At 63.0% G+C, this 23,182-nt stretch overlaps 3 protein-coding genes across 9 annotated transcripts in view; 2 read left to right on the top strand and 1 right to left on the bottom strand.

Moving 5' to 3' along the window:
- Positions 1-23,182, top strand: part of LOC119564866 (immunoglobulin superfamily member 1) — a 999,687-nt gene that overhangs the window by 148,985 nt on the left and 827,520 nt on the right. The gene's annotated exons all lie outside the window — the stretch shown is intronic.
- LOC119564865 (immunoglobulin superfamily member 1) overlaps positions 1-23,182 on the top strand; it is a 798,058-nt gene that overhangs the window by 90,106 nt on the left and 684,770 nt on the right. The window lies entirely within an intron of this gene.
- Positions 1,486-21,851, bottom strand: LMTK3 (lemur tyrosine kinase 3). Of its 2 annotated transcripts, none has more exons than XM_043534612.1 (15): positions 21,148-21,851; positions 16,473-16,606; positions 16,075-16,225; positions 14,593-14,669; positions 13,995-14,113; positions 13,153-13,237; positions 11,705-11,853; positions 10,998-11,082; positions 10,528-10,649; positions 9,829-9,978; positions 6,320-8,700; positions 5,640-5,962; positions 4,168-4,282; positions 3,440-3,673; positions 1,486-3,081 (listed from the first exon to the last, which is right to left on the bottom strand). In XM_043534612.1, exons 1-15 carry the CDS (start codon positions 21,233-21,235, stop codon positions 3,065-3,067), a joined length of 4,230 nt encoding a protein of 1,409 aa, XP_043390547.1. In that variant the 5' UTR covers positions 21,236-21,851; the 3' UTR covers positions 1,486-3,064. The 2 variants fall into 2 exon arrangements, with proteins under 2 accessions (XP_043390547.1, XP_043390546.1); XM_043534611.1 differs by having other exon boundaries at positions 1,487-3,081; positions 13,153-13,240.

Raw genomic sequence — 23,182 nt, 5'->3', positions numbered from 1 at the left:
ATCTATCCATCCATCTTCCCCCCAACTCCCTTATTCATCCATCCCCCACACCCCTGTATCCATCCATCCCTTCTTCCACACCCCCTCTGTCCATCCTTTGCCCCCTCTATCCATCTGTCCATCCCCTGCCCCCTCTATCCATCCAGCACACCCCGCTCTATGTCCAGCCCTCTCCAGCTGACACAACTTGCCTGGGGTGGGAACAACCCATGACACCCTGAAAAGTGCCTTGTCCGTTCCTAGCCCCACAGCTGGGGGGTGGGGGGGCGCTGAGCCCTATAACCCCTGTTCTTCTCCCCCCCCCCAGACTATGGCTGGAGAATGCTGTATTCAGAACTGCATCAAACGGAACCATGGATGACCCCCGCTCCTGGGGGGAGGGCAGCACCAGGGGGCAGCACCAGGCTGTGAGCTGGGGGGGGGGCTGTTAGAGCCTTGATGCTACTGTGGGAATTACACCTAGACTGATATTAAACTGCATGTGTGTCTGGCTGTCCCTGGCGCCCCCTGCTGGAGGGGCCGGCTCCTGTGCTCTGTGTGTGTCTCTGGAGCCCCCTGCTGGAGGGGCCGGGTCCTGCGCTCTTGTGTGTGTGTCCCTGGAGCCCCCTGCTGGAGGGGCCGGGTCCTGCGCTCTGTGTGTGTGTGTGTGTGTGTGTGTGTGTGTGTCCCTGATGCCCCCTGCTGGAGGGACCGGGTCCTGCGCTGTGTGTGTGTGTGTATGTGTGTGTGTCTCCCTGGCGCCCCCTGTTGGAGGGCCGGGTCCTGCGCTCTGTGTGTGTGTCCCCCTGGTGCCCCCTGCTGGAGGGGCCAGACCCTGCGCTGTGTGTGTGTCCCTGGCGCCCCCTGCTGGAGGGGCCGGACCCTGCGCTCTGTGTGTGTGTGTGTCCCCGGCGCCCCCTGCTGGAGGGGCCAGACCCTGCGCTGTGTGTGTGTCCTTGGTGCCCCCTGCTGGAGGGGCCAGACCCTGCGCTGTGTGTGTGTCCCTGGAGCCCCCTGCTGGAGGGGCCAGGTCCTGCGCCGTGTGTGTCCCTGGCGCCCCCTGCTGGAGGGCTGGGCCCTGCGCTGGGGTGGGGGTGGGGGACGATGCTGGAGCAAGCCCTTCAGTAGCTTGGACAATGCTGCCTCTGACCCCACCATTAATAAAGTTTAATTTAAATCCCTCCCCAAGGCCTCGCTGAACTGGGGGGGAGGGGCAGTGCTGCCCCCCAGTGGCTGGGAGAACTGCCCCACACGGGGGGGAGCAACTCATGGACGGCCCGTCTCGTCCCTTCTACCTGCTCTGTTTGTCCAGCCATCTCCCCCCCCGCCATCCCCCCATGTACCTCTCCCCATCCATCCTTCCCCCCACGACCACTCCATCCTGCTATCCCGTACAATGCAGCACTCGACCCCTCCATCTATCACCCCACAGCCTCCTTCCCCCTGACACACACACACCTCGCCCCCCCCCCAACCCCACCGCCATCCATGGGGCCAGCCTCCCCTCGTGACTCGCTCGCTCGTGGGTAGAAGACACTTGGGGTTTAATATTCACTCTTTTTTAATCTCTTTGTTCATTTTGGCAAATTGGGAGCAGGCCGAAGGTCTCCCCGTGCCCACGTATTTACAGACCCGGCCTTGTTTGGCAGCTGCCTGGCAGGTGGGGGGTGGGGGGGGCTCGGTTCTTGCCAGGGGGGGCAGGTGGATCCCCCCATTAATGACAAACTGATCCAGAAACGCACGCTGGAGGGTGCCGGTGAAATCCAGGCCCAGCCCCACTTCTGACACAGGCTAGATAGGGCTAGGCAAAGGGGTGGGACCCGTGGGTAGAGGGACCTGTGGGTCTGATCCAGGGGGGCAGGACACCAGGGTAGAGGGACCCATGGGTCTGATCTGGGAGGGAGGGGGCAGGATACCAGGTAGATGAGCCCCCTAGAGGGGACAGGCCCCATGTCCCATTCCCTGCCCCCCTGAGCCAGCCAGTCCCCCCACCCTGGGGCCAGATGGGAACTGGCACCCCCTAGAGGAGAAAGGCCCCGTGCCCCATTCCCTAAGCCTATCCCCATGCACCCCAATGGGCAAAAGGCAGGGGGTGGGCCCCAGGGACTAGAAAATATACCCAGTGAACCCCCCCCAACAGGCTCTGTAACCCCCACGGACTCCATCAGGCTTCCAGTATAAACCAGTGGTGCCCCCCTCAAGTGCTGGTAATAACCCAGCAGCCGCCTGCCCCAGCCCAGGGTCTCCGCTCTGCCCCCAGTACAAACCAGTGAGCGTCAGAACTTTTAAGACAAACCATCTCCCCCCACCCCATCATTCCCCCTCCCCACTGAACCCCGGGGCCCCAGCTGATCTCCCGCTGCGGGCAAGGGGGGAGGGGTGCTCCATTGTCAGTGCATATCCTGGGGGGGGGGGCCACAAAGGTGTCTGTATAATGATGCCCCCCCTTGTCAATCCATCAGGTGGCATCTGGTGCCAGGAGGGGGAAGTGGGTGGCAGCTTTGGGGCCTACATTCCACAGTGTGGTGGGGGGCAGGGCTGGTTGGGAGGATCCCCCCATTGCTGATGAGTTATGGGGCATTTCCCCCCTTTGCTTGAGACACAAAGAGTTAAACAAACTGGTAGGGGGACCAATTCCAGGCCCCACCCCCACGCCGCTCTGGGGGGGGAAGTCTGAGCCCCCCACCCCGATATGTAGCTCGCTGCCCCTCGAGGTTGGATTTGGCACAAGACAGAGTTTTGAGAGCAAACGCCCATGTGGGGGGAAGCGGGCAGAGAGGGGCACGGTGGGGCAGGTACATTCAGCAGCCTGGCTGCCCCCCTGCTTGCCCCCCATCGTCTGAGTCACTGTAAAAAAATTGTCCAGAGAAGCGAGTTCTTGTGGGGGCACTCGTGGGGGGAGGGATCCCCAAAATGCTGGCTGTGCCCCCCCCGTCTGGGTGCCAGTGGGTCTCTGTGTCCCCCAGAACATGCCTGGCGCATGCGTCTCCCAGCCAGGCTAGGGGGTGAGGGTGCGGGGGGGGGGGGGGCGATGGCCTGGCGCCACCCCATGGAGTCCCTGATTACTGCGGGGTGGGTCCCCGCCTCAGTTCTCAATGGGGTCTGGAAGAGAAGGAGAGAGGAGCAGAAGGACAGAGCAAAAAGACCTGGATCAGCCCCACACATCCATCACCCCAATACCCTGCCCCTTCCTGTCCCTGGATCAGCCCCATGAGCCCATCTACCCCGGTGTCCCCCCCATCCCTGCCTCCAGATGAGCCCCACAGGCCCATCTACCCCAGTATCCTGCTCCTCCCTGCCCCGCTGGATCAGGCCCATGGGCCGGGCCCATCACCCCAGTATCCCGCCCTCTCTCTGCCCCTGGAGAGCCCCACGGGCCCATCTACCCTGGTATCCCGCCACCTCCCTGTCCCTGGATGAGCCCCACAGGCCCATCACCCCGGTCTCCCATCTCACTCACTGGCTGTGGGCGCCAGCTCGGCCTCGCGGGGGGCCAGGTGGGGCTCGAGGGCAGGGGAGACGGTGAAGCGGGAGAAGCGCAGGGCATCCATCAGGCTGGGCTCTGCCCCCTTGGCTGGGAGCAGCGCGGGGGGCGGCGTTGGGAGGGCCCCCGAGCTGGGGTCCGTCACCATGGAGACGAAAGATGGGTTCTGGGCCATCAGCGGGAAATCGTCGTCCCATTCAAAGCTGCCACCTGGGGGCAGGGGGAGGGTGAGAGGGGGCATGGCCGGCCCCACCCCACTGCCAATGGCCCCTCCCCAGGGAGGGATCCCCACTGGGGCCGATGCCCCTTTTCCCATTGGTCAGCACAGCTGACCTCCCCTCTCCTCCCCTCATTGGTCAGCATGGCTGATGTCCCCTCCCCAATTGGTTAGCACGGCCAACGCCCATTTCCCCATTGGGCAGCGCAGCCAAGGCCCCCTTCCCCATAGGGATACGTGGCCTGTGTCTAGCCCCCCATCTCCTCCTGAACCCCCTTGAGCACCCACCTCCCCCTGGCTCAGCTTCCTCCCCTGCCCCCCCGCCTCGGGGCACCCTGGCAAGGGGGTGTCGACCGGCAGCTGCTGTTTATGGCTGTATGCAAATGAGCATTTTAAAATAAGCAAATGAGCCCATGAAATAATTGGTGATGGCTTAGCCCCGCCCACCCCCCGGGAGCCATTCCCACCCCCGTGGTGCGGGGCTCACTGAATCCGTCGGCGGGCGGGAAGGCCTCGAGGGCAGGCTGCCCCGTGGGGCCCTGGGTGGTGCCGCCCTCACCCTCCGGGCCGCTCTGTGAGCTCAGCTCGTTGGTGGGTGTCTCCTAGGAGCAGACGGGGGAGAATTAATCCATAGGCCCCGCCCACTCCCGGCCTGGCCCCGCCCCCTTCCCATCACCCCCACACCCATGGCTCCTCCCTATTCCTTATCCCCACCTTCCTACATCAGACTCGACCTGCTGCTCTCCTGGCCCCGCCCTTCATCCCCCGGGCCCCACCCACATCCCCGAGGCCCCACCCACATCCCCAGGCCCCGCCCTCACCTGGTCGAAGAGGTAGACGGTGACGTCGTCGAAGAAGGACGCCACCGTGCGTTTCCGGTCCAGCCCCAGTCCCCTGGGCCCCGCCCACATCCCCCGGGCCCCGCCCACATCCCCCGGGCCCCGCCCACATCCCCCGGGCCCCGCCCTCACCTGGTCGAAGAGGTAGACGGTGACGTCGTCGAAGAAGGACGCCACCGTGCATTTCCGGTCCAGCCCCAGTCCCCCGGGCCCCGCCCACATCCCCCGGGCCCCGCCCACATCCCCCGGGTCCCGCCCACATCCCTGGGCCCAGCCCTCACCTGGTCGAAGAGGTAGACGGTGACGTCGTCGAAGAAGGACACCACGTTGCGTTTCCGGTCCAGCCCCAGTCCCCCGGGCTCCGCCCACATCCCCCAGGCCCCCCCCACATCCCCCGGGCCCCGCCCTCACCTGGTCGAAGAGGTAGACGGTGACGTCGTCGAAGAAGGACACCATCTTGCGTTTCCGGTCCAGCCCCAGTCCCCTGGGCTCCGCCCACATCCCCCGGGCCCCGCCCACATCCCCCGGGCCCCGCCCTCACCTGGTCGAAGAGGTAGACGGTGACGTCGTCGAAGAAGGACGCCACCGTGCATTTCCGGTCCAGCCCCAGTCCCCCGGGCCCCGCCCACATCCCCCAGGCCCTGCCCACATCCCCCGGGCCCCGCCCACATCCCCCGGGTCCCGCCCACATCCCTGGGCCCAGCCCTCACCTGGTCGAAGAGGTAGACGGTGACGTCGTCGAAGAAGGACACCACGTTGCGTTTCCGGTCCAGCCCCAGTCCCCTGGGCTCCGCCCACATCCCCCGGGCCCCGCCCACATCCCCCAGACCCCGCCCTCACCTGGTCGAAGAGGTAGACGGTGACGTCGTCGAAGAAAGACACCACGTTGCGTTTCCGGTCCAGCCCCAGTCCCCCGGGCTCCGCCCACATCCCCCGGGCTCCGCCCACATCCCCCAGGCCCCGCCCACATCCCCCAGGCCCCGCCCTCACCTGGTCGAAGAGGTAGACGGTGACGTCGTCGAAGAAGGACGCCACCGTGCGTTTCCGGTCCAGCCCCAGTCCCCCGGGCTCCGCCCACATCCCCCGGGCCCCGCCCACATCCCCCGGGCCCCGCCCTCACCTGGTCGAAGAGGTAGACGGTGACGTCGTCGAAGAAGGACACCATCTTGCGTTTCCGGTCCAGCTCGGCAGCCTCCTCGGCCGAGCGCGGGGACTTGAGCAGCCCGCGCAGGTTGCGCCCGTCGTCCGAGTCGCTGACCACGATGGGGACGCCCCCGGCACCCGGCGCCTCCTCGTCCTCCTCCTCCTCTCCCGGCCCCGGCGCCCCCCGCCCGGCCCCCTCCTCCTCCGGCGCCAGCCCCCCGCAGCCCTTCCGCCCTCCCGGGCCGCCGAAGGGCTGCAGGCTCAGCGGGGGCAGGGCCAGCGACAGGCGCGAGACCTTGGCTGCAGGCGGGGATGGGGCAGGGGGAGAGAAGGGGGGGGCAAAGGTCAGGGTCAGGGTTGAGAGGTCAGGGTCGCCTCCCCCCCCATCCATCCCTGCCACCATCCCTGCCGCCCCACACCCCCATCCTCCCTCCCTCCACCCCCCCACATCTCCCTTCCTCTGTCCTGCAGAGGGTACCCTTCCCCCTGGACAGTCCCTCTCCCTTCCCCCAGATGGCACCCCCTTCCCCCCCCCCACGGTCCCCATCCCTTCCCCCAGATGGCACCCCCTTCCCCCCAAGATGGCCCCCATCCCTACCCCCAGAGGTCCCTGCCCCCTCCCTCCGATGGCGCCCCCGGCCCCTGGCGTCTCCCCACCTTTGATGTCCTCGCTGCCTGGGCTCCCCGCCGTACTGAAGTCCGAGTGGGGCTGTGGCTGCTCAGACGCCGGGTCGGCCCCCTCGGGGCTGGGGACAGGGGCCTCCCCGCTCAGCTCCGGCACCCCCTGGCCGTCCAGCTGCCCTTCCTCGCTCTCCGCCCCCTGCTCCTCTTCCTGGGGCGGCCCGCCTGCCGCCTCTCCGCTGCCCCCTTCCTCCTCGTCTTGGGCGCCCCGGGCCCCCTCGGGCTCCAGGGCCCAGAGCCGGATCACGGCCTCCTCCTTGGCAGCTGGGGCCCCGGATGCCGGGGTCCTTGGGTCCCGGTAGCTGCAGAGCAGGTTGCGGGTGATGTTCTCCCGCAGCGACACCAGCAGCTGCTCCTTGCACACCTGCACCACGAAGCCGGCCTCTGTCTTGGCCAGCTGCCCCCCGCCCTGCCCCGCTGCCGGCACCTCCTCCTCCCCCTGGCCCCCCTCCGCCTCGCCGTCCGAAAAACAGGCCAGCCCCCGCCCCACGTCCACCTCCTCCTCCATCCCCGGCGTCGCCTCCGACAGTGTCAGGTCGCTGGTGGACTCCGAGAGGGGCGTGGGGGGCAGCTGGGGGGCGTCCCCTTGGCCGGGCAGCTCCCCGTCCTCTTCCTCCTCGGTCCGCTCCTCGGCCTCCCGGACGAGGAGCTCCGGGGAGAAGGTGCTCTCCGTCTCGTAGCCGCTGTCGGGGAACTTCTGGCCCGGCGAGGAGAAGCGGGAGGCCGGGCTGCAGCCCTCGGAGGAGCTGGCGTTGGAGGGGAGGTCCAGCGAGTCCCCGGAGTCCAGCGGGCCCTTCGGCCGGCCCGCCAGGGCCAGGCCGATCTGGGGGCCGGCCGCGAAGCCGTCCGCAGCCTCGGGCACGATGGCGATGGTCTCCTCGTCGGCGCTCTCCGCCAGCGTGGCCAGGGGCGGGATCTCCACCGGCACGATGACGCTGCAGCAGGCGGCCGTCAGGCCGGGGAAGGGCGAGCCCGGCGGCCGCCCAGCCGCCCCCCGCTTGGGGTAGTCCTGGAGTTCGTAGCTTACCACGGCCGCGCCCATCAGCGGGTCGTAGAACGCCGAGGGCGGGGGCGGCGCCCCGGCCAAAGGGGGCGGGGCGAGCGGCCCGTCCCCGCCCTCTCCGGCCCCGGGTGGCCCCTCTCCCAGCAGGATGGGGCAGTCGGCCAGGGAGCCCCGCTCCACCTTGAGGGAGGAGTCGTCCTCGGTGCCGTAGCTGTCGCGGTGGGGCCGGGGGATGGGGGCGTGGTTGCTCCAGCCGCTCACAACCTCCCCCCGGCCCGGGGCGCAGCGGCACCGCCCGCCCCGGCTGCAGAGCGGGCAGAGCAGGGGGTTGCGGCGCCCGTCCCCCCCGCTGCTGGCGTCCTCCCCGTCCGTGCTGCCGGCTGAACTCTGCTCCTCCATCAGCGAGGGCTCCCGGTCCCAGGGGGGCGAGGGGCGGAACTCCGAGGGGTCCCCCGCCAGCGTCTCCCCGGCCCCCCGCTCCTCCAGCCCCTCGCAGTCCCAGCCGTGCTGCTGCTCCTCCAGCTCCCGGTACACGTGCAGGAGCGACTCCCCCAGGAAGACGCCCCCCGGCGCCGGCTCCGTCAGCGAGGTCTCCTGGATCTCGGCCCGGAAGGGGTTGGCCCCGCGCCGCGCCGGCTCCCGGGAAGCCGAGATGAAGGGGTTGGTGGCACCGGGGGCCCAGCTGGACGGCCCCTCTGGCAGGAGGTGGCGGCGGGCTGGTGGCGGGGGGCTGCCCCGGCCTGCTTCAATGGGGTCCCAGTCGGAAGGGAAGAGGGGCTCTGGCGGGGAGCTGGGCACCCCATACTGGCGCTCGTAGACGGGGCTGGGGGTGCAGACGGTGCCCTCGGGCCCTTCCCCGTCCCCGTGCTCCTCCAGCCGGATGTAGTACTCGCTGCTGACCGAGGGGCTGCGGGCGCTAATCACCGGGACCACGCTGGGCGTCTCCAGGCTCTGCCGCGCGGGCGCTTCGTAGAAGGGGTTGGCGCCGGGCACGGCCAGGCCGCCGTTGCTGGAGGGGGCAGCCCCGGCCTTCCAGCGCCCCAGCCGGGCCTTCTCCCACATGTACTCGAAGTTCAGCCCCCGGCTGCTCTCGGTGACCGTCAGGACATCGTCCAGGTCGGCCCCCTGGAAGCCATCCAGCAGCGGGTAGGCCGAGATCTCCTCCGAGCGGCGCCGGCTTGGGGGGGAGGCGGCCGGCGAGCGCTTGGGCTTCAGGGCGTTCCAGCGCCACTCGAAACTCTCCTCCGCCTGCGCGTGGCAGCGCTCCGTCAGCAGGTAGGTCAGCTGCAGGTGCAGCTCCTCCAGCGTGGGACGCTGTGGCGCCGGCAGCCAGCACGACTGCATCACCTCGTACCTGCAAGGGGAGGGAGAGGGGGCGGTCAGGGCAGGGAGGGATTGAACAGTCAGAGAAGAACAGTCGGAAAACAAACAGCTGGAGAGGTGGAAGAACCATCAGAGGGAGAGAGAGACAATAAGCCAGCTGTAGAGACTGAAGAACAGCCAGAGAGACACAGAAGGACCGGCAGAAAACAACAGCCAGAGAAACAGCTGGAGAGAGGTGAAAGAACAGTCTGAAAACAACTGCCAGAAAGAGACAGAACAATTGGAAAACAGACAGAGCAGTCAGAAAGTAACAGCCAAAGATACAGAAGAACTGTCAAAAAGAAGCAGAACAGCCAGAAAAAAGCTCAGAGAGAGACAGAAGAACAGGCAGAAACAGAAGAACAGTCGGGGGGAAAAACAGTCTGTCAGAGAGAGACAGAAGAACCATTGGAGAGAGAGAGAAAATAGTCAGGAAATAACAGCCAGAGAAGAGAACAGCTCGGAAGAGAGGCAGAAGAACAGTAAGAAAATACCAGCGGTAGAGACAGAAGACCAATTGGTAACAGAAGACAGAAAAAATCAAGAGACAGAAAAAACAGTCAGAAAACAGCCAAAGAGGGAACAGGCCGAAAATAACAGCCAAAGAGACAGAGAACAGTCAGAAGCATCAGCTGGAGAAACAGAAGTCAGAAAGAGCAAGAGGGGGGAAAACAGCCAGAGACAGAAGAACAGCCAGAAAAAACAAACAAACAGAAAAGTAGAAAGTAAAATCTGTAGAGACAGAAAAACAGTCGGAAACGGAAGAACAGTCAGAAAAACACAGCTAGAGAGAGGGAGGCAGAGGACCATTCGGAAAACAACGGTCAGAGAGAAAGAAGAACAGTCAGAAAACAACAGCCGGAGACACAGAGCAAAGCAGGACAAGACGAACGGCGAAATGAAGCAGTGATGGGGCCCAGCAACAGCCCAGCCAGGAACCACCCACGGCTGTCAGCGATGGAAGAGCCCGTCAGGCGCACACCGAGTCCGGTGGTCCTCAGCCCTTCGGAGCGGCTGTACCAGGCTAGGGTCATGGCCAGCTAGCTCCCCACAGACGCAGCCGCTTGCTGGGACCTGCCGGGGAGCTGGGGCGGCTGTGGGGCAGGGAGCCAGCGCTCACCAGTAGTCGGAGTAGGGCAGCTTCAGGCGCGGCTTGGCCAGCTTCATCTGCTGCTCTTTGATGACGAAGGCGAGAACCTCCTCGTCCGACAGGTGCCGGTAGGGCTGGCTGCCGAATTCAAACAGCTCCCACATCGTCACCCCCAGGGACCTGGGCAGAGCAGGGTTACGGGGTGAGTGCGGGGACCCCTCGCCCGGCGCTGAGATGCAGCTGCTCCGGGGTGAGGCGCGGAGGCTGGGTATACGGGGACCCCTCGTGCGGCGCTGGGATGTGGCCCCTCTGGGGTGGAGTGCGGGGGCTGGGTATACGGGACCCCAGCGCTGGGATGCAGCCCCTCTGGGGTGGGCACATGGGCTGGTTAAACGGGGACTCCTCACCAGTGCTCAGATGCGGCCCCTCTGGGGTGGGGCATGGGGGGGCGTATATGGGAACCCCTCACCCGGCGCTGAGACGCAGCCCCTGTGGGGTGGGGTGTGGGGGCTGGTTATATAGGGACCCCTTGCCCGGTGCTGGGATGCGGCCCCTCTGGGGTGGGGCGCGGGGGCGGGTTAACAGCCATGTAGAACAGGTAGCTCTGAGACAATGCTCCTGCCAAAGCTTCCCCCTTACTGACCCTTTGCCCCTCAGGCTGGGGGCGGCCCCAGCTGCCCGGGGGCTCGGCAGGGGGCAGAGGGCGCCGGGACACAGTGCGGGACTCACCAGACGTTGCTCTCCTTGCTCTGATCCACCACCACGAGCGTCCCGTGAACTTCGTCCAGCAGCTCCGGCGCCGCCCAGCGCAGCGGGATCCACAGCCGGTCGGGGGTGATGTAATAATCCTCCTGTGCGGGGGGTAGAGGGGTCAGCACCGGGCAGGAACCCCCCCGAGTCCCCTCAGCCAGCCAGTCCCCGCCCTGGGGCCGGATGGGAGCCGGCGCCCCCTAGAGGGGAAAGGCCCCATGACCCATTCCCCACCCCCCGGAGCCAGCCAGTCCCCGCCCTGGGGCCGGGTGGGAGCCGGCGCCCCCTAGAGGGGAAAGGCCCCATGACCCATTCCCCACCCCCCAGAGCCAGCCAGTCCCTGTCCTGGGGCCGGGTGGGAGCCGGCGCCCCCTAGAGGGGAAAGGCCCCATGACCCATTCCCCACCCCCCTGAGCCAGCCAGTCCCCACCCCACCCCAGGGCTCGCACCTTGTAGTTGTTGTGCGAGAGGCCATAGTCGCCGACCCGGACGGTGAGGTCGGAGGTCAGCAGGCAGTTCCGCAGGGCCAGGTCGCTATGGGGGAACGTGGGGAGACCCCAGTCAGCAGCTGGCAGCTTCCCCTGGGGACACCCCACCTGTGTCACACCTGCCCTGGGGAGAGCGCTACCTCCCAGACACCCCCACGCTAATCCCTCCATCCCCCTCCCCTCCCGGAGGTGGGACAGAACCCAGGAGTCCTGGCCCCCAGTCCTCCCTGCTCTAACCACGAGACCCCCCTCCCCTCCCAGAGGTGGGATAGAACCCAGGAGTCCTGGCCCCCAGTCCTCCCTGCTCTAACCACGAGACCCCCCTCCCCTCCCAGAGGTGGGATAGAACCCAGGAGTCCTGGCCCCCAGTCCTCCCTGCTCTAACCACTAGACCTCCCCTCCCCTCCCAGAGGTGGGATAGAACCCAGGAGTCCTGGCCCCCAGTCCTCCCTGCTGTAACCACTAGACCCCCCCCCCCTCGGAGGTGGGATAGAACCCAGGAGTCCTGGCCCCCAGCCCTCCCTGCTCTAACCACTAGACCCCCCTACCCTCCCAGAGGTGGGATAGAACCCAGGAGTCCTGGCCCCCAGCCCTCCCTCCTGGCACTAATCCCCTGAATCCCCTCCCCTCCCGCAGCCGGGAGAGAACCCCGGCGTCCGGGTGCTCACCTGTGGATGTAATTGTTCTTGTGCAGGTGCAGCAGCCCCAGGGTGAGCTCATAGGCCATGCGTTGCAGGGTGCCGAGGTCGCGGGTCAGCAGGTCGGGGGTCAGCCCCTCGGCCTGGCGCTGGGCTCGCAGGTAGCGCTTCAAGTCGCCCTGGGGCAACGGGGGAGGGATGGGGGGGAGGTCAGGCAGGCCGGGGCACAGATGGGGGCACCGGGGGCACCGCGGGGGCCACCGTACCCCTCCAGCAACCGGGAGCAACCTCGGAGCCCACAGCAGCTGGTAGAGTGGGGATTCCCCACCCAGCTCCGGCAGCATGGGGCTATGACACACAGGTCGGCAGTGCGCTCTGCCCCCAGGAGAGGGCGCACTCCCCTTCTCGGACAGACACACACACACAGCGGGGAGTTCTGCTCCCAGCCACCAGAGAGCAGTGGGATGGGACACACACACACACACACACACACACACACACACACAGGGCTGTTCTGAGCCCAGCCATCAGGGGGCAGTGGGACGGACACACACACACACACACACACGCAGAGCCATTCTGAGCCCAGCCATCAGGGGACACACACACACGCAGAGCCATTCTGAGCCCAGCCATCAGGGGACACACACACACAGAGCCATTCTGAGCCCAGCCATCAGAGGACACACACACACACACTCACACACACACACACACACACACACACAGGACTGTTCTGAGCCCAGCCATCAGAGGACACACACACACACACTCACACACACACACACACACACAGGACTGTTCTGAGCCCAGCCATCAGGGGACACACACACACACAGAGCCATCAGGACACACACACACACACACAGAGCCATTCTGAGCCCAGCCATCAGGGGACACACACACACACAGAGCCATCAGGACACACACACACAGAGCCATTCTGAGCCCAGCCATCAGAGGACACACACACACACTCACACACACACACACACAGAGGACTGTTCTGAGCCCAGCCATCAGGGGACACACACACACACAGAGCCATCAGGACACACACACACACACACACACACACAGAGCCATTCTGAGCCCAGCCATCAGGGGACACACACACACACAGAGCCATCAGGACACACACACACAGAGCCATTCTGAGCCCAGCCATCAGAGGACACACACACACACTCACACACACACACACACAGGACTGTTCTGAGCCCAGCCATCAGGGGACACACACACACACAGAGCCATCAGGACACACACACACACACACACACACACACACACACACACAGAGCCATTCTGAGCCCAGCCATCAGGGGACACACACACACACAGAGCCATCAGGACACACACACACACACACACACACACACACACACCCCCACAGAGCTGTTCTGAGCCCAGCCACGAGGGGGCAGCGCTGCGCACGCCCCCCCCCCCATCCCCACGCAGCCCCCGCCCGCGCTCACCAGCTGGCAGAACTCCATGATGAGCAGGAAGGGGATGGTCTCCGTGCACAGCCCCAGACACTGCAGGATGTTCGGGTGCTGAAGGCTTCTTCAAAGTGGGGGGGACAGAGAGAGAGAGTGAGAGCGCTGTCATTCCCCATGGCAACAGCGGCACCCGGATGCCTGGGTTCTATCCTGGCTCTGGGAGGGGAGGGGAGTCTGGTGGTTAGAGTGGGGAGGGGGCTGGGAGCCAGGACTCCTGGGTTCTCTCGGCAGCTCTGACAATGACTTGGTCTGGGCAAGCCCCTCCCCCACGTGCCTCGATTTCCCCCTCTGCAAAGTGTGTGTGTGTGGGGGAGGCTCCTGCCCTTTCCACCGGGGGCAGAAAGTTTCCCAAAGGGCTGGAAGATGCTGTGGGATCCTCAGTGGAGAGGGGTGGGGGACGATCCCAGTGACTAGCTCCTCCAAACCCTTCCCAGATCCTCCCATACTGACGGGCTGGGGAAGGAGGCGTGGGGGGGGTGTGATTTTTAGCGGTGGGACTTTTATCTCGACGCTGTGGCTTTAAACACAGGTGTGGCAAGCCCTGCCCCCAATCTCAGTAAGTCTGGGTTGAAGCAGGACCACCATGGGCTGCTTTCACACCACTGCATGATACAGGTTTCCTCTTATCTTTGTGCTCTAAGGATGCTGAGATGTGACTGCTTCTGGGGTGGGGCGCGAGGCCTGGGTATACGGGGACCCCTTGCCTGGCACTGAGATGCAGCCACCTCTGGGGTGTGGCACAGGGACTGGGTATACGGGGACCCCTCGCCCGGCGCTGAGATGCAGCCTCTTTTGGGGATCCCCCATCCCCTAATTACCGATAGGGCTGAGCCTCCGACAGGAACTTCCTCTGCTCCAGGGGTCCGGCGCTGACCCGGAGCTCCTTCACCACCACCTGGGCTGGGGTGAAGTCAGAGAAGATCTCTCCCAGGATCACCTAGGAGACAGATCTGACAGTCATATCACAGGGTCTGCACCCCGATGGAGTCCCATCCCCCCCCATGCCTCCACCTGTGGTGGGGGTCCCCCACTAGGGGGGCAGATCAGAGTGCAGTCTCTGAGGCCTGTCCAGCCCTCGGCCTCTCTGGCGCAGGGGCTGCTGAGACCCCGCAAACTTGTTTCACGCAGGGGCAACAAAATGGAGTGTCAGATGGGAACAGCTCCCCGTCACTAGAGGGGAAAGGCCCTGAGCCCCATTCCCCATTCCCACCCCAAGCCAGCCAGTCCCTGCCCTGGGGCGGGGTGGGAGCCGGCGCCCCCTAGAGGGGAAAGGCCCCGTGCCCCATTCCCTGCCCCCTTGAGCCAGCCAGTCCCCACCCTGGGGACAGGTGGGAACCAGCATTCCCTGGATGTGACACCTGTGGAGGCCTGGGGGGGCGGGGGCAGGTAGCAAAGTGGCAGGGGAGGCGCACTCACCTTCCCAAACCAGCCGTTCCCGATCTCCTGCAGGTAGCTGAGGTGCTGCCGGCTCAAGCCCAGATGCTTCACTAGGTCTGGAAGGGGACACAGGAGGGTGAGGAGGGGCTGAACCCTGCCAGCACCTCCACCGGGGAGAAGGGAGCTCCCGTGACGGCCCTCTACCCACCTTCATCCGATCCCTCCTCCCAGCAGGAAAGAGGTTAGGACCAGGGGGTCGCGATCCTCCTTCAGAGGCCCCCAGGAGGCTGGGTCATCGGCTCGTCCGCAACACGGCTTCCAGAATCACTGGCTAATCTAGAACCATGTTCCCAGAGTCACTGCATCCCCATTGGGTCATCTAGAACATGGCTTCGAATGGAGCGGACACCTCGATTGCTAGTCTAGAACGTGCTTTCCAGAGTTGCTTCATCTGCACCCACTCGTCTAGAATCTCACTGGTCTAGAATTGGGTTGCGAGAGTCATTGCACCTGAGAACATTTTTTCTAATCAACCCCTAGTGCCATAGACTAATTTAGAACATGATGTCCAGACCTGCTTTGTCCACACCAGTCAGTCTAGAACATTACTTGTCTATAAAGAGATTTCCAGAGCTAGAACATTGTTAGTCTAGACCCTCTTTCCCAGTGTCATTACTTCCACATTTGGTTAGTCTAGAGTCTGCTTTACAGTGTCACTGCTGCTCATTGGTTGGTCTAGAACCTGCTTTCTTGGTTTGCTGCATTTACACCGGCTACTCTAGATCCCAGCCTCCAGTCACTGAATCTTCACTGGTTAATGTAGAATGTGGTTACCAGAATCTCTGCATCCTCATTGGGTAGTCTAGAACATGGTCTGTGGTCTTTTGCCCTATCTGCTGATCCAGAATGTGGCATCTAATGCCATTGTGACCCGGATGCTAGTTCAAGGCTGCAGCCATTTCAGCCCCTTTGTCAGGTCTAGTTTTGACCTAATAAATAATTAGTGGCTGATCTAGATCCTGGTGGGTCTACACATAGTGTCTCAACACTCACTGGGTAGCTTAGAACCTTATTTCCAGAGCCATTCCATCCCCATTGGCTAGCCTGGAAACGGAGTCAGTCCATCTCCACTGACCAGAATAACCTCTTCCATGTTGGTTAGCCTAGAACCAGAGCTTTCTCATCCTCGTCAACTACCTAAAACAAGAGTCACCACATCCCAGTTGACTAGTGTAGAACCAATGCCTCCCCATGGACTAGCTTAGAACCAGTACCACCAATCCCACTGACAAGCCTAGAACCAGAGCCTCCCTGCCTCCATAGACTAGTCTAGAACCAGAACTCCCCCTTGCCCATTGACTCACCAAGAACCAGAGGCACCCAGTCTCCATTGACTAGCCTAGAACCAAGCTAACATAGCCCATTCCCACTGGGCAACCAAGAATCTGGTTTTCCAATCCACCCCATCCCCACAGTCCAGGCATGTATCACACCCAGTTGGGAGACAAGCATGTCCTCTACCTGTCTTGGGCATCTGCTGGTTGGGAGCCGGGAGCGAGACCTCAGAGAGCGGCAGGATGTAGACGTCTGGGATGGACTGGGACGATGAGGTCTCCTCGGCGGGTGGCGTGTACTCCCCCGAATACTCCTCCCCATCCGGGTTCTCGAACTCCTGCAGGGTGCAAGCAGACAGGGACGCATGAGGACCTGGGGTATCATGTCTCTCTCCACTTGCCCCCTCCTTTCTAGGGCCTATGTCTCTCTAGGCACATGGCCTGGGAACCACAAATCCCAGGGGTGGAAGGCAGGTGGACCCGGGCTCGGAACAGGGGTGTTCCAGGCGTGTGGTTTTCCCTTAAAAGACCAACGTGCCCTGTGACACCCAGCTGTGCTCCTCCCCAGCCCCAGCCACCTCTCACCTTGAAGCCGACATCGCCCCGTTTGCAGCACAGACAGGTGAGCAGGAGGAAGATGAAGGCCAGGAGACCCGAACAGGAGATCAAGACCACGGCATATGGGGGTGCAAGAGGGAACCGGCCTTGGGACAGACCATCTAGGGGAGAGAGAAATGAGAGTAAGAACTCGCCCGGCGCTGAGATGCAGCCCCTCTGGGGCGGGGCACGGGAGCTGGTTATATAGGGATCCCTTGCATGGCACTGAGATGCGGCCACCTCTGGGGCAGGGCGGGGGACTGATTAGACCACTGTGCTCAGCTATTGATATAACAGCTCGTTTCTGCATAGCTCCCACACGGTCGTTAATTCAGGCCCCCTCCCCGCTCTTGAAGACCACTGCCCAAACTCCTCTTCCCCCCCTCACAACATGCCCCAGTGGTCCGGACCCTCCCCCATTGCTGGGACTGTCGTGATTGAGCTGTGTGGGGAAAACCGCATCGGAACCACGACCAGTTCCGGGCGTTACAGGGCAAATAACGCCCAGTTCCCGTTGAAATGTTAATTCGTGGCAAATGCAGGATTTGGGGAGGGGGCGAGGGATGGATGGATGGATGGGTGTGGAGCGCGGACAGACAGACAGACTCCTCCGAATTCACCCATCAGGAACTGGGCCAAGACTCCTCCCCAAATCACTGACTAGGAATTGGGCCTTGACCCCCAACTGCCCCACTAGTAACTGGGCCAAGACACTACCTGCAACTCACCCACCGGGCACCAGGCCGACAGCTCTTGCACCCCCAATTACCCCTCCCGAAACCTGACCCAAAACAGCCCCCAAACACCTGCTCTGGGGACTGGACCCAGACACGCCCCCTCAACCAACTTGCTGGGAACAAGGCCCAGGTCCCACAAACTCCCGTCATACCAGGATGCCACAGATCAGTGGCCCAACAGGCCCAGCCGCCCGAAATGTGGACCTCTCCCCTCCCCGCAAAATCCATAACGCGCCCCCCCCACCAGCACCCCAACTCCCAACACCCCATCCCCACCCTCCTGCCACCACACAAACACATGTCACTAGCCTGGGACTGACTAAGCCGCTCTGTGGAGGGGACAGGCCTGGCCACCTAAGAAGAGAAACTTACAACCCAGCTGTGGGGGAGGAAAACCCCCATCCCGACCCAGCCCCACAAATGACACACAAAGTGACGGGGTCGTGTCGGCGGAGGGGACGGGTGCACAAACAGGGGTGCTCAATGGAGGGGTGGAAAGCAGGTGGAACAGAAGTAAGGAAGGAGAAATGGGACATGGCAGGGAGGGAGCAAAGGAAGGGAGGAAGGGAGGAAGGAGGAAGGGGATGGCAGAGGGATGGAGTGAAGGACGGGAGGGAGAAGGAATGGGACTGCGGAGGGATGAAGGAGGAATGGGATGGCGGAGGGAGGGAGTGAAGGAAGGGGACGGCGGAGGGAGGAAACGAAGGAAGGGATGGAGGAGGACAGGGATGGCGGATGGAGGGAGCGAAGGAAGGGATGGAGGAAGGAGGGGATGGCGGAGGGAGTGAGCGAAGGAAGGGATGGAGGAAGGAGGGGATGGCGGAGGGAGTGAGCGAAGGAAGGGATGGAGAAAGGAGGGGATGGCGGAGGGAGTGAGTGAAGGAAGGGATGGAGGAGGAAGGGGACGGCGGAGGGAGTGAGCGAAGGAAGGGATGGAGGAGGAAGGGGACGGCGGATGGAGGGAGCAAAGGAAGGGATGGAGGAGGAAGGGGACGGCGGAGGGAGGTAGCGAAGGGAGGGATGAAGGAGGAAGGGGATGGCAGAGGGACGAAGGAGGAAGGGGACAGAGAATAGAGGGAGCGAAGGAAGGGATGGAGGAGGAAGGGGACGGCAGAGCTAAGGAGCAAAGGAAGGGATGGAGGAGGAAGGGGACGGCAGAGGTAAGGAGCGAAGGAAGGGATGGAGGAGGAATGGGACGGCGGAGGGATGAAGGAAGAAAGGGACGGCGGATGGAGAGAGCGAAGGAAGGGATGAAGGAGGAAGGGGACGGCGGATGGAGGGAGTGAAAGAAGGGATGGAGGAGGAAGGGACGGCAGAGTCAGGGAGCGAAGGGAGAGATGGAGGAGGAATGGAATGGTGGAGGGATGAAGGAGGAAAGGGACGGCGGAGGGAGGGAGAGAAGGAAGGAATGAAGGAGAAAAGGGATGGCGGAGGGAGGTAGCAAAGGGAGGGATGAAGGAGGAAGGGGATGGCAGAGGGATGAAGGAGGAAGGGGACGTCGGAAGGAGGGAGTGAAGGAAGGGATGGAGGAGGAAGGGGATGGCGGAGGGAGGTAGCGAAGGGAGGGATGAAGGAAGTATGGAGAGCAGGTTAGAGCGAACAAGGAAGGGATTGAGGAGGAATGGTAAGCAGGTTACAGCGACGGAAGGGATGAAGGAGAAAGGGGATGTCGGAGGGAGGGAGCGAAGGGAGAGATGGAGGAGGAAGGGGACGGCGGATGGAGGGAGCGAAGAAAGGGATGAAGGAGGAAAGGGATGGTGGAGGGAGGTAGCGAAGGAAGGGATGACGAAGGAAGGGGATAGCGGAGGGAGGAAGGAGGAATGGGGCGGCGGATGGAGAGAGCAAAGGAAGGGATGAAGGAGGAAGGGGATGGCGGAGGGATAAAGGAGGAATGGGATGGTGGACGGAGGGAGCAAAGGAAGGGGACGGCGGAGGGAGGGAGCGAAGGAAGGGATAAAGGAGGAATGGGACGGTGGACGGAGGGAGCAAAGGAAGGGGACGGCGGAGGGAGGGAGCAAAGGAAGGGATGAAGGAGGAGAGGGATGGTGGAGGAAGGTAGCGAAGGAAGGGATGAAGGAGGAATGGGACAGCGGAGGGATGAAGGAGGAATGGGGCGGCGGATGGAGAGAGCAAAGGAAGGGATGAAGGAGGAAGGGGATGGCGGAGGGATAAAGGAGGAATGGGATGGTGGACGGAGGGAGCGAAGGAAGGGGACGGCGGAGGGAGGGAGCGAAGGAAGGGATAAAGGAGGAATGGGACGGTGGACGGAGGGAGCAAAGGAAGGGGACGGCGGAGGGAGGGAGCGAAGGAAGGGATGAAGGAGGAGAGGGATGGTGGAGGAAGGTAGCGAAGGAAGGGATGAAGGAGGAATGGGACAGCGGAGGGATGAAGGAGGAATGGGACGGCGGATGGAGCGAGTGAAGGAAGGGATGAAGGAGGAAGGGGATGGCGGAGGGATGAAGGAGGAATGGGACGGTGGACGGAGGGAGCGAAGGAAGGGGACGTCGGAGGAAGGGAGCGAAGGAAGGGATGAAGGAGGAATGGGACAGCGGAGGGATGAAGGAGGAAGGGGACAGTGGATGGAGGGAGCGAAGGAAGAGATGAAGGAGGAATGGGACAGCGGAGGGAGGAAGGAGGCATGGGACGGCAGATGGAACGAGTGAAGGAAGGGATGGAGGAGGAAGGGGATGGCAGAGGGATGAAGGGGGAATGGGACAGCAGAGGGAGGGAGCAAAGGAAGGGATGAAGGAGGAAGGGGATGGCGGAGGGATGAAGGAGGAATGGGACAGTGGACGGAGGGAGCGAAGGAAGGCATGAAGGAGGAAAGGGATGGCAGAGGGAGGGAGCAAAGGAAGGGATGAATAAGGAAGGGGATGGTAGAGGGATGAAGGAGGAATGGGACAGCGGATGGAGGGAGCAAAGGAAGGGATGAAGGAGGAAGGGGATGGCGGAGGGATGAAGGGGGAATGGGACAGCGGATGGAGGGAGCGAAGGAAGGGATGAAGGAGGAAGGGGATGGCGGAGGGCTGAAGGAGGAATGGGACGGTGGACAGAGGGAGCGAAGGAAGGGGATGGCGGAGGGATGAAGGAGGAATGGGACAGTGGATGGAGGGAGCGAAGGAAGGCATGAAGGAGGAAAGGGATGGCAGAGGGAGGGAGCAAAGGAAGGGATGAATAAGGAAGGGGATGGTAGAGGGATGAAGGAGGAATGGGACAGCGGATGGAGGGAGCAAAGGAAGGGATGAAGGAGGAAGGGGATGGCGGAGGGATGAAGGGGAAATGGGACAGCGGATGGAGGGAGCGAAGGAAGGGATGAAGGAGGAAGGGGATGGCGGAGGGCTGAAGGAGGAATGGGACGGTGGACAGAGGGAGCGAAGGAAGGGGATGGCGGAGGGATGAAGGAGGAATGGGACAGTGGATGGAGGGAGCGAAGGAAGGCATGAAGGAGGAAAGGGATGGCAGAGGGAGGGAGCAAAGGAAGGGATGAATAAGGAAGGGGATGGTAGAGGGATGAAGGAGGAATGGGACAGCGGATGGAGGGAGCAAAGGAAGGGATGAAGGAGGAAGGGGATGGCGGAGGGATGAAGGGGAAATGGGACAGCGGATGGAGGGAGCGAAGGAAGGGATGAAGGAGGAAGGGGATGGCGGAGGGCTGAAGGAGGAATGGGACGGTGGACAGAGGGAGCGAAGGAAGGGGATGGCGGAGGGAGGGAGCGAAGGGAGGGATGGTGGAAGAATGGAAAGCAGGTTAGAGCAAACAAGGAAGGGATGGAGGAGGGATGGTAAGCAGGTTACAGCCACGGAAGGGATGAAGGAAGCAGAGGAGGGATGAAGAGGTGGAAGGACCGGAGGGGGTGGATCCGCCAGGGGATCTGTCCCCTCCGCGTGCCCAGACGCCGGGGAGGCCGTCCAGGCCCGGGGCTCACCGTTCTCCAGCGGCGCTGCCAACGCTCTGTCCGGGTTGAAATACGACATAGAGGCGGCCAGCAGGACGACCGGCCCCTGCCTTAGCATTGTCGGGGCTCGGCGGGCATCGATCGGCGGGGGCCACCGGCGGGGAGACGGCCTAGGTCCGGGGAGGGAGCGGGGGGGACCCGGGGGAGGGAAGCCAGGCGCGGGCCCCGCCGCCTGAAACGGGGGAGGTGCGCGGGACAGGGGGGGCGCGCCCGGTGGCTTTCACACATCCGACGGGACGAGGGGGACCCGGGCCAGAGGGCACCCCGGCTTCGCATCTCCGGGAAGATGGGCCGGCCTGGCCTGGGCTGCTACCTGGTTTTCATCCCGAAGCATCTTCCTTCCTTCCTCCGCCTCAGGGCCCCCAGGGGAAGGAGGGAAGGGGCCAGTCCGCCCAGCGGAGGGCTGCGGGGGCCAAGCGATAGGAAGGATTAGGCACGGGCTATGCCCATGCCAACAATAGAGTGGGGGGAGAAGAATTGGGGAGGGTGGGATGCAGGGCGGAAAGGAAGACTGGGGTGGGGGAGGGGAGATCCGGGCCGACGTCTGGGTTCCCCCCCTTTTCCAGGGATGGGGGGGGCGGGGAAGTGGATGGGGGGGGGGAAGGGGAGAAGAAAAGGAGGATCAAATCCAATGGGAGGCTGGCTGATTTCGGCATCCGCCTGGCTGGGGAGCGGGGCTGCTGGAATTGATGGAGACAAGACCCACCCCCTTCGGACAGACCCCCCCTCCAGCCACCGCCGGGCTCGCTGATTGGGCCCAGGAGCTGTCCGTCAGGGCCAGAAGCCCAAAGAAAGGAGAGAGGAAGGGAGGGGGGGAGGGCGGAGAGATGCAGGAGATGGAGGGGGGGAGCGTCTCCATGGTTACCTTCTCCCTGGTACCAGCCTCAGCAGCACTGGGGCACTGTGGGAGAGGGATGAGGAGGGAAGGTGTGTGTGTGTTGGGGGGGTATTTTGGGGAGAGGGTGGAGTTTGGGGGTGCAGGGTGTTGGGGGGAGCCGCCGGGGGATTCCCCAAGTCAGAGTGTGGGGAGAGAGCTGGGTGGAAGTGTCATGCGCAAACACACGCAGTGTCACATACACAATGGGCCACACACACACACACACACACACACACACACACAAACATACACGGCTCGCACACACCCTGACAGTGTCAGATACACACACGGCTCACACACACCCTGACTGTCACACACACACAGCTCGCACACACACTGTCACACACATATGGCTCACACACACTCTGACAGTGTCACATACACATGGCTTTCACACACCCTGACAGTGTCAGATACACACATGGCTCGCACACACACTGACAGTGTCATACACACACCCCCTGACAGTGTCACATACACACATGGTTCATGCGCACACTGACAGTGTCACACACACATGGCTTGCGCGCACACTGACTGTCACACATATGTGGCTCACACACAGTGTCACACACACACAGCTTGTGTGCACACACTGTCACACAGACACACCCAGCTCATACACACCCTGACAGTGTCACACACACACACACAGCTTGTACACATTCCAACAGTGTCACACACAGCTCATACAATGAGAGTGTCACACACACAGTTCATACATACCCTGACAGTGTCACACACACATGCCTCATACACTCACTAAGCGCTACACACACTTGGCTCACACACACACTGACACCCTCACAGGCAGACATGTCCATGTGATGTCTCATACACACACAGAGTGTCACACACACATACTGTCTCCTGCATACTCACAAGGCCCCCCCCCACAGCGTCACACAGTTTCACATACCCACACAGTCTCTCTCTCCCTTTCACAGAGAATCACACACACACGTGAAGTTTCACGTACCCAGACATAGTCTCTCTCTCTCTCTTTCACACACACACCAAGTCTAAAACACAAACACACACACAGTGTATCACACTAGCTAACCAAGGGGCCTCCAAATGCCCCTGAAAACAGGGCACCCTCCTTGAGTGGGTGTGTTTCCAGGGTGG

Source organism: Chelonia mydas, chromosome 23 (assembly GCF_015237465.2).
Source record: "Chelonia mydas isolate rCheMyd1 chromosome 23, rCheMyd1.pri.v2, whole genome shotgun sequence".
In the NCBI taxonomy this organism is placed as follows: domain Eukaryota; kingdom Metazoa; phylum Chordata; order Testudines; family Cheloniidae; genus Chelonia; species Chelonia mydas.
This window is presented reverse-complemented; position numbering and strand designations above follow the sequence as displayed.

What these genes read in the sequence shown, in the direction of transcription:
- LMTK3 (XM_043534611.1), bottom strand. Translation starts at nt 21,235, where the DNA reads ATGCTAAGGCAGGGGCCGGTCGTCCTGCTGGCCGCCTCTATGTCGTAT. An exon ending in GGCAGCGCCGCTGGAGAACG is followed by an intron (nt 16,607 to 21,147) that starts GTGAGCCCCGGG and finishes TCTCTCCCCTAG; the next exon opens with ATGGTCTGTCCCAAGGCCGG. An exon ending in TCGGAGGCTCAGCCCTATCG is followed by an intron (nt 13,241 to 13,994) that starts GTAATTAGGGGA and finishes CCCACTTTGAAG; the next exon opens with AAGCCTTCAGCACCCGAACA.